Source organism: Lepisma saccharinum, chromosome 1 (genome assembly GCF_977018435.1).
Source record: "Lepisma saccharinum chromosome 1, izLepSacc3.1, whole genome shotgun sequence".
NCBI classification, from domain to species: Eukaryota; Metazoa; Arthropoda; class Insecta; order Zygentoma; family Lepismatidae; genus Lepisma; species Lepisma saccharinum.
In genome coordinates, this window is record NC_139229.1 from 56,655,110 (window position 1) to 56,665,709 (window position 10,600).

The window sequence follows — 10,600 nt, forward strand, 5'->3', positions numbered from 1 at the left end:
GGTGCAGGAATCTTTTTCCGTATCAATTTAAATTGGGTCCAGGAACCTTTTTGCAATGAAACAATACGCAACTTGGACCGAATTTAAATTGTGAGAGAAAAAAGGTTCCGGTTCCTTTAACATCCCTAAATTACAGCAGTGTGTTACCAGAACACACAAACAAAGAGTGTCGCAACACCCCGGTTCAAGTTTCGGCCCATGAAGAGTAACAATTATAAGCAGCTGTTGAGAAAATATTGTTGCATTTCAGGCCAGCCAATTCTTGATCTTTTCCGTGGCAACAGCAAACGCAAGGCTAGAACTCAAGAAATGAATCAACAGCCACAGCCACAGCTACAACCACAGCAGCAGGGGCAACCGGCCCAGCCTGCCCAGCCGGCCCAGCCAGCTCAGCCACCCAAAAAGGTACAGGCACAGTAATTTTGCCTTCATATAATCAACTAACATACTAATGTTATATGCAGGGATCGGATTTCTCGTATGTAAATACATATCTTTGTAATGAAGCTGAAATCAGTTATATTTTGTATTACCTTTGCGTATCATGACATGTAGACCCGAAACATTCAGTGTTTATTTCGATATTTTCACATATATTAGGTTTTGGCTCATATTTTACATATTTTAGTTACTTTTACATACTATTTCCATATTTGAGAACATTTTCAACCTATACTCCATAGTTGCGAAATAACTACATGTCCCCGTTTGACCGAAAGAGTTGAGTGAATAACTGACAAATTTGAAATACAGTCCCATTACTTCTTGCGATATTGAACGCAGTTTTAGTCAATAAAAATCCATTTTAAGAGACAACAGAAGGATTTTCAAGTTCCAACACTTACCACAACATTTTGTTATTCATTGTTTTGGAAACAGAAAATGAAGACACATTTTGAATTGTTATACAAGTACAATTAATGTCAATGTAAGCGTACTATATTTAATGTAGCTCGTGTAGTGTCTTATATAATTAAAAGAGATACTTTTTTACAATTTTAAGTCCATATTTAACTGCATATTTTGGTGAAAATAACTAAATATGTATTTACATATGTAGCACATTTTTACTACATATAAATCCGGTCCCTGGTTATATGTGATGTCATAGATCATAGTCATGCCACACCTGTTTTTAAAGCACATTTATTTAATATTTCCCATTTTTTAGTTCATTAGTGATTATTAAAGGTCGTATTGAAAGTGGAGAACAGTTAGGCCTAAATGTTAGTGTGTAGAGATTGTTGGTTTCTTGCATTTTATCAAACAACCCTGAGACGTTATTAACGGATGTTGGAAACAACGATTCCCTTGCTAATTTAGTAGCCAGTGATACCAGTTTATCAATCACACTTCTTATTTTCAAAAAAGAAACGCGTACTAAAAAATGGAGGACACACCAATGTCTGCATTTGGCACGAACTACACACACTACACAAATAAGTGATAAAAATGCATGTACCCATTTCTCATTTAGTTTCTACTTTAGTTAACTTTTATAGAAATAACCATAGTTCCATGGCACACTCGGTGTAGGAAATTTCTTCTCCTTCATTTTTTTCCTGTATGGAAATAAAGGTTAAGTAAATACAGTACATATAAATAGCCAAAATTTCAAAATAACTGATACTAATCAGCATTACATATGGTTACTACAACATACACCATAACCATTAGGCTTACATCATTATGTCACCTATAATGTTACTGAAAATAGTTTTTAATGTAAGTTTGGATGAAAAATTACGAATTTAATCAATACAACTCAAAATTGTTAAGTAGCTTTAAATTTAACTTTTTTCCAATAAAAATTGAATCAAGGGTATTAATATCAGAATTGTATTAAAACTGATCTAAGATTTGTGTTTGAGATCTTACAAACTCGCAAAATGATTCAAAGATTAACAGGATATTAAGCAATGATTCCAATGCTTGGAAAGTTGTTTGTTATCTCTGTGATGCAAATATAATAATTGTGTATTTAGCTAGTGCTAAGTTTCATTATTTACTTTCAGAAAACTAACAAATCTCCTCGCTACAACCGACCATTTCTCATCTTCTTGGCTGAAGTCAGAAAGGTACGTAACATTTCTGTTGTTCGCAGATTTGTATATTTTTGTTTCAGGAAAAAATATTCATCACTTTAATAGTCGACGATTTATAATCTTTTGGAGTGAAATTTGGCTAGTGTCGTTTTACTCTTCATCAAAATATGGGCATGTATTCATCGGATATGGAAACTTTTGCATGTGTTGAAAGTTGAGCAAGTTTTGAATTCTACCTAAACAGATTATCTAGCTCATTTGACTGTAACGTAATGGAAAGACGGAATTTATACAGTTGGGTCCTTTCTATATTCAGGAATTTCCGTGTGACTTAGATTGGGGGCCCTCACGAACTTACAAAAAATAACTTTTCTGATTAATCTATTTTTTACTTGAAGTTTTTTGAAGATAATTCAACATACGTAAGGTATAGGTATGTGGTAAATTAATTTCATTAAACTTAAAATTATTATATTATTATTGACCAGAAAATCAAGGACCACCACAAGATATATATCTGAGGTTTTACGTGCTTCTTTAAATTCCACTTCGCATGTGATAAGATGTTTGAGTGACTTACGAAGAACAGACGAATGTTCCAGACCATGAAGAGGAAAAATAAATTGATGTGAAGAGACTTTGTCGTGTAAAAAATGACCGGTATTTTAAGTAGTCTGTTCAGAAGTATTGCTTGTAAAGAAACGGTAGAAAATTATGAAAAGAGATTAGCTAAGGAAGAACGAGACTTTTCGTCAGAACAAACTTAAGCAGCAGGCGGACGCTCTAGTGATATCGGGCCTTCTGTTTCAAATGTTATGTAGATCATTCACACGCGATGTATAAGTTCAGCCGTACGAAACTGAGTCCATCTTTTTGAATCACGCTGTACATGGGCGTAACTTGGGACTAATTTTGAGGAGGCAGAATTAAACTTGAGCCTGATTTTGAGGCGGAAGGATTAAACTTGGGCCTAATTTTGAGGGGACAGAATTAAACTTGGGCCTAATTTTGAGGGGGCAGAATTAAACTTGGGCCTAATTTTGAGGGTACAGAATTAAACTTGGGCCTAATTTTGAGGGGGCAGAATTAAACTTGGGCTTAAATTCGAGGGCGCAGAATCAGATTTGGGGCCCAATTTTGAGGAGGCAGAATCAGATTTGGTTCCTAATTTTGAGGGGGCAAAATCAAACGGCCAAATTTTGAGGGGCAGAATCAAACTGAGCCTAATTATGAGGGGGGAAGAATCAGACTTGGGGCTTAAGTTTGGGGGAAAAGATCTGAATAGTTTTCCATTCAATAAAAACAGCATCTAGGATTATTTGCTAAATAAGTGTGACATTTGCGAATTCACAAATATTACTCTTTATTACTTTGCTTCTCAGGTCCCCTAACTTGCAAATTTTAATGAACTGCAAAATTTGGGGGTCAAGTGCCCCCCTACCCCCGCCAAGTTACGCTTACAATGCTGTACTTATAATACTTAAATAGCGGTGAACACAGCGAATCAACATTTGTGGTTTTAGTAATATACTTTTATATATAGGAGTTTCCTCACAAGACGTGCCTGGAGTGCTGCCGAATTGCAGTGGATCGTTGGCGACGGATGGAAAACGAGGAAAAGAAACCTTACTTCGAGTTGGCCAGAGAAGTCAGGACAACGCTCGAGAAGAAGAAACGCAAGTGGATCCGAAAGGCTAAAAAGTAGTACGTATATTCCCTACAGTGTCGATATGTTCATGAGTGGAGGCAGATAGGCAAAATGTTTTAGCTAGTTTCAAGTCATCCCCATTGGACTTGTGTTATAACTTGCCAGAACTGGCAATGAGTGAACCCAACGGCAAAAGTAATAGGCGAATTGTCCATAATCATTTTCATTCAGCCTGTTTAAATTATGACGTCAATAAGCAGAAGCCAACACACGCTTCGCATCAACAGACTTCCATTCCTTAAAATAATGCAGGCAGTAGAATAAAAATAGTGATGTGCAATTTGCCTACTATTATCTTTGCTGTTGGCTGTACTTGTACTCGATATTTGAGTTACAGGGGGTAAATCATAGAACTCCTCCCTTTCCCAAGCTTTATGTTTCTAAATCGTTGCCAAGAACACGGAAAGTTAACACATACTATCATAATTAGTTTTAATTATTCGTGAGAAAATTGCAGCAATTTGGCTTAATTTAAAAAAGCTATACTTGTCTCAAAAATAGGCTACCTTTTTTTATTATTGCTATATTTATAAGATTAATTTTAATTAATTCCTATTCGGTCTCGGGTTTGATACCCGGTGTATACAGGCACATAGTGGTTCGGATACTACTTTAAACTGTAACTCCAGACCCAATTAGCCTATCTCTACATAAAGTGGCGTTAAAACAAATACTCAAAAGATAAGAAAAATACCAATCAGTAGAGGTAAAGAAACAAGGAAAGTATAGAAAAGTAAATATACTAACTCATTTTCCGAAAGATAGCACACGAAAACGAATTGAAAAATGAGAACTTTTTCTCAACTTGAAAACGTCTTACTATCTTCAAGTTCTTAGATTTTATGGTTTTATATAGCGGTATTTATAAGAACCGAAATTAAACAAGGAATATACGCAATGCTGATTTTTATTGTATTCGAATTGCTTTCGCATTTTATGATTTCTAAATTTATTTATTGAATCGGTTTTAATGATTTGAACTTTAGATTTATCTATACAAGGATCCCCCCGTAATGGTAAATTGTTTCTTCAAATATATTTTTACCCTGTGATATTATTACATTTATAATTTCATCTTATATAAACCTTTTTCGCTCTTTTACTTAAGTTACAGAAAGCAAGCTTACACAATTATTCGTATTAATATAATTTAACGCACAGTAGGTACTAAATGGTTGGACTATATATCGGAGGTATTGATTAAATTTGAAACGTTATATTTGTACAGTTGGGAGCAAAATTGAACTTTACAAATAATATCCAGCTACTTCCTAAGTTATTTCTGTTTGTGGGTGTATTTTTTTATCGTATAATCAGTTCGGCAAACTACGTGCTACTATTGACAAATTTATCTGCTTACTAAGTGCTTCGAAATAAGAAATTCCAGTTACGTACTTGTAACAACGCAGTGTTGCGTCTGACTGTACAGAGACGTAGGAAATGTAGTAGTACATTACATAACTGCTTGTAATAAACAAACAAAATAGGTTCTGATGACCAAATATTTGTTGAAATACGGCGTTAATCGAATTATACGTTTACCAGAACAAATTATTTAATTTTAACCAATTGTTTAGAATTATCAAACAGTTCAGCCAGAATTACCTATTTAGTGTAGGTTGTCATGCTTTCTTGTCAAGGAAGGGGGTCGTATTAACCCCTCTGGAATAAATTGATTGATTCTTGTTATTTATTGTCGCTTTTCTTCCACTTCGTGGATAATCGCCACTATGAGGATGAGTGAAGGTGTTGATGAAGGGACACTCGCAAACACATATGCTCAGGCCATAATTCAAACCCGAGAATCCTGGCGTTGTAGCGCACTGCGATAACCACTCCACCAGTCGGAGTGGAGGTCAGCCCTCTGCAATAAAGAAAACTTGTCTACGTATTATTCCCTTCTTCCTTTTCCTTTTATCTGTTCTTTCTCCTTTTTTCTTGTATCTTCGATCCTGTTCTCGATCGTCTTTCCGCAGTTCTTTATTTCTTTGTACGTGCTAATTTCCTCTCTCTTCAATCCACCTCCTACTCTAGGTATTCTCTTTCATTTTCTATTTCATTACCATCCTTATTCTCTCCCCCTCTCCCCTCTCTCGTTTCTCTACTTTTCTCTTTTTTTCTCTCTCTCTGTAGCCTCTATATTACTCTTCAATATTCTTTCTCTTCCTCTGTCCTTCTCTCTACTTTATCTCCCCCCCCTCTCTCTCTCTCTCTCCGTGTGGTCTCTATATTCTTCTCCTTTTTCTCTATCTTCCTCTGTTCTCCTCTCTACTTTATATTTATCTTTCTCTCTCTCTATAGCCTCTATATTCCTCTTCCCTATTTTCTCTCTTCCTCTGTCCTCCTCTCTACTTTATATTTTTCTTTCTCTCTCTCTCTCTCTCTCTCTCCCCGTCTCTATCTATTTACCTCTTCCCTATTCTCTCTCTTCCTCTGTCCTCCTCTCTACTTTATATTTTTCTTTCTCTCTCTCTCTCTCCGTCTCTATCTCTTTACCTCTTCCTGCCTGTCCCGCTTTTTTATTTGTCTTTCTTTCGCCGTCATTCACTCACACGTCTTTCTTGTGAAGACACGCAGGGGTGCCCCAGGGGATTTGTTGTTTTAAGTCTACTTTATGCACAGATAGGCTAATCGCGGATCGTTCTACAGTTTAAAGTGGGATCCGAACTACTGTGCAATGTGCCTCCACCGGGTATCGAACCAGGAACCCCCTGATTACAAGGAGACGACGATACCAGTACGCCATCAGGGAGGCCCCGGTGCTCATGAGGGGGGGGGTCAAAATTTAGGAAGTTTTTTTTTTACTTAAAATAATATAAGGCCTCCGAAATCCTACAAATGTTTCTTTTGAAATAGTGTATATGGTAATCAGAAGCGGCGATTGGGTGCCAAAACTAGAAGTCTTAGCATTAAGGGGCATAATACGAGAGCAGAAAGTGGGGGCCAACTTTTTCCCACGCCCCATCTAAACGCCGCCACTGGTGGCAATTAATTTTACTTCCTTAGCAGTATTCAACATCTTAAATTTCTCACTATATTACAACTTATTATACATCTTCAGGGCTTATACCCCCCCTCCCACTTTTTTGTCTGCTAATAAGGGGTGAGACTCCCACTCGAAATAAAATTCCGGCTACGGGCCTGTGCTTGCCGGAAATATGGTGGCGGGCGGGATTTCGCGAACCGAATTGTAGGGGAAGTTGTTCCCTGAATATAATCCATTCTGCAAACTCGCACCGCACTGCATAAACCAAACAGACTCAATCGTTGATTATCAGCTTGCCTGCTATTACATTCGAAAAAATCTCTATATTTGCATTTGTTTTCTTCATTGGTACCAAACAAATGACATGGAAAGTCGTTACTTTTTAAATCGCATTGTAGTTATTGTCCCTGAAAAAGAAAACAACTACACTCCGTCCCGGGAATATGTGGAGCAAGGCCGCGCATAACGATAGGGAAGGGTTAAGCGAGTGGGTGGAGCGAAGCAGTACACGCTGCTGCTATAAGCTGGTAGCTGCAGTCGTATTTTTCTCTTCGTGTACTCGTTTCCCCTCCCACGCGTTCATTGGTCGAGCTCTCGCGAGTCACCACTTGCGCAGAGAATTGTTTCCGTTCGCTTGCTCCAGAGATTCCTGGGATAAAGCATAGTCGCAGAACAATTTAACAGCCTTCTTTTTACTTTCTTTCAGGCATCATAAGTTCCCAGATCTTGCTTTAATTCTGAGGAACAACTGAACCATGGAATTTCATAATGGGAATTAGCCGCTTTCATATTTTACAAATATTTTACTCTCTATTGATTGAATTAGTTGTATGTTATGAGACGGTTGCTATTGAATTGTTACTTTTGAAATTATGCTTCTGTTAATTATACCCTATATAGCCAAATAAATTATGTATAATATTGATCTGTAACAGCAGCTAAAACAAAAAATTATCAAAGACTGAATAAAGCAAGGTTATATGACTTTAAATTAAGAATTTATTGTTCATTTCGTATTGTTCTTTCTTACATGTAATATTTATGTATGAACATGATCTAAACTAAGGTAGCGTAGTTGATGACGGTATTATTTTGTATGCCTCGGGTTCGAATCTCGATGGGGCAATTGATTGTATCTATGGGTTTAGTCCTGGCCAACCTGTTCTGTTTCTAAAATGGAAACGCCGACGTCTGTGGCAGAGTGGTTAGCACATGGCGCTACGACGTCAGGGATTCCGGGTTCCAATCCCGACCTATGCATGGTTGTTGTTTGTGAGTGTCTCTTCATCGATTTCATAATGTCATCACTCATCTTCATTTTTCGCAGTTATCAAAAACTAAACCAAATAAACAATCAACCTAAAGTGGAATTATAGTAAAACATAGTTTCTCAAGGTTAGTGAATTTTCGACAGAGAAGTTTTAGTTTGTCGATTCGTACACTTTTACGTATAATAACACTTTTAGTATACTTCGTACGTATGAAATTATCGGTTTGAAATTTTCGCGTACCTGTAAAAACCTATCCAAGTCTTAATAAGCAATCCCTTGCAGTGCCGTGCCCATGATTATAGAAAGGGAGGGTTTACGTACCAGTGGCGAAGTGTGACATTTTTACGTAGTCATCCCAAGATTTGCCAAACGTCAGGTCGATATTTCAACAGACGGGGAGGGAGGAGGGGTCACAATATTTCTCTGCGATAAACGCCAAGGTCATTGCCAATTCATACCACAACGACTACAAAAGAGACATAATTCTATCCCATACGACGAGAATTATTAAATATGATGGAAACTGAAATGCAAACACCTCAATTGTCGCGTTTGAAGTTAAGAGGAACCAGCTTTTTAGGCCATTTTTTCGTTTTCTTTCATACCGAACGCGACTGGAGCGCGACGACGCTTACTTCACTTTGAAGCTATGGTACACGCGAATTGCAGTTGGACCTCAGCTTCGAAGTGAGATAAGCGTCGCCGAGCTCTGCTTCATTTACTGTCAACGTGCCATGCGTCTGGGACTTGTTTAAGCTCCCCGGCAGGTAAAGGCAAGCGTAGTGGTGAGTGTCACGTTTTTTCACACCCGACGCGGTGACGCTTACTTCACCTCGAAGCTGAGGTCCACGCGAACCATGGTTCGCCGCCAATTGTTTTGATAATGAAAAACAGATTTCATATCGTTCAATGTGTGTGCTTTTCCTCTTAACAAGTGAAAATAGCAGACATTCCAGACTTCGAGTGGTGTGCCCAGGATTTTCGAAGGGGAAGGGGTTACGTGTACTTTTTAGTAGTCATTTCTGAATTCTTCATTTTGCCATCTTTCCTGCCTTTTCATTCTTCCCCCCCCCCCTTTTTAAAAGAATATTGAGCCAAAGCAGGATTTATGACCCTCACCAACTCCTCCTTGAGCACGCCACTGGACACTCGGAAGAATCTTGATGACTCCAGAGAAACTTTGCCGTGGTTGTAAACATGGGGATGAGGGCTAAAAAAGGGCCTGTTAATAGCCAGACCTTCAAGACTGGGGAAAAGTACGGGTCGTTGGATGGACCTTGTAGGGTCTGCCTGTTCGGAAGCGTTCGGCTGTTCTCGGCACCGGCAGAGACCAGAGAGATTCGCACCATTCTGCGATGAGCTGGGCCGTCGAACACCATTGCCTTCAATAGGAAACTAGGCGGGAGGGTTCGACGCGAAGGGTAGTACTGGGGCCTCATTTCGATGCGCAAAGATTAGCGAATCTCTTGCGTATTTGGAGCTGTTTCATGCTGTCGTTTGGCTTATTTCGCACAAACATACGAGTATTCTGACATTTCTTTTACTTCTCTAAAATATAGTAAAATACAATATTTTTATTATTTTGCTTGGTCATCGCCGCATCTCCCGATGACCGGACGCCTCGGCTCGCCTCTGTTACGGACTCTTTTTTTGGTAGTCTGCTCTCATTTTACCATCTTTTTCTACTTTTGATGTTCTTTTTTTTAGAAATATTGGGCCAAACGGGGTGTTATATCCCCCACCAACCTCCCCTTGAACACGCAACTGGCCCCTTGTAATAATTAAGGCAAATTTCTGTAGCTGAAATGAAATTATATGTGTGAAATGTAAAATGTTATGCTGCTTTTGGTTTTTCAATGACGATAAATGTGCTCTTACGCCCATTAATGATTACTATTTACTTACATAACTTCTAAAAAAAGATCCTGTAAAAGTATTCAAATATTACCAATGCTCTGGAATCGAACACAAGGAACACATTGTTCAATCACTTGTATCTTTGACTTCTCAGAAAGATAACTGATGTTGTCTGCATACACTCAACAATGATTTTATGGATCTGGGAAGACACTTTTCCTTTGTTATCATGCGATGCAGGTTCTGCACTTCACTCTCTGTCTCTGTTGCAGTCATTATTTGTGTAACACAGGATTTTTTGCTCATCTTATCAACGTATGTTGCCAGGACAAGCTTCCTACACTAGCTGTAGATATTCCAGGCTGAAGTCCTGCAGGCTCCAGCTCACGAATCTCATATTGATGTGTCTTTGTTGCATGTTGCAGCATCATGACATTCCTTCAGCATAATGGTGGAATGATCCTGTATAAGAAGTGTATGCCAGGAATATTAACTGACTTTAGATTATCCCATCGGGCATCAAAGATGTGATGTAGTCAGCATTTGTCCAAAACCACTAATTCAAATACAAAAGAAGTAAACATTTTTAAAATTAAACATAAATAAAAGAATAAATGATATGTTGTCACCTAATATGTATTATTACCAAGTTTCTGACAGTAACGAATGTATGAAATGCATTCTGCACCAACTAGTCAATCACATGATGCAAAATTGTTTGTTTTTTCAAGGA

General features: G+C 38.0%; 1 protein-coding gene across 1 annotated transcript; it reads left to right on the forward strand.

The window, feature by feature from the left end:
• Positions 1–253: 253 nt before the first annotated feature.
• On the forward strand, positions 254–7,637 carry LOC145994460 (uncharacterized). The gene is made up of 4 exons (XM_083130619.1): positions 254–405; positions 2,016–2,078; positions 3,589–3,749; positions 7,446–7,637. Coding segments are annotated over exons 1-4 (321 nt in total). The 5' UTR covers positions 254–309; the 3' UTR covers positions 7,447–7,637.
• Positions 7,638–10,600: the final 2,963 nt, after the last annotated feature.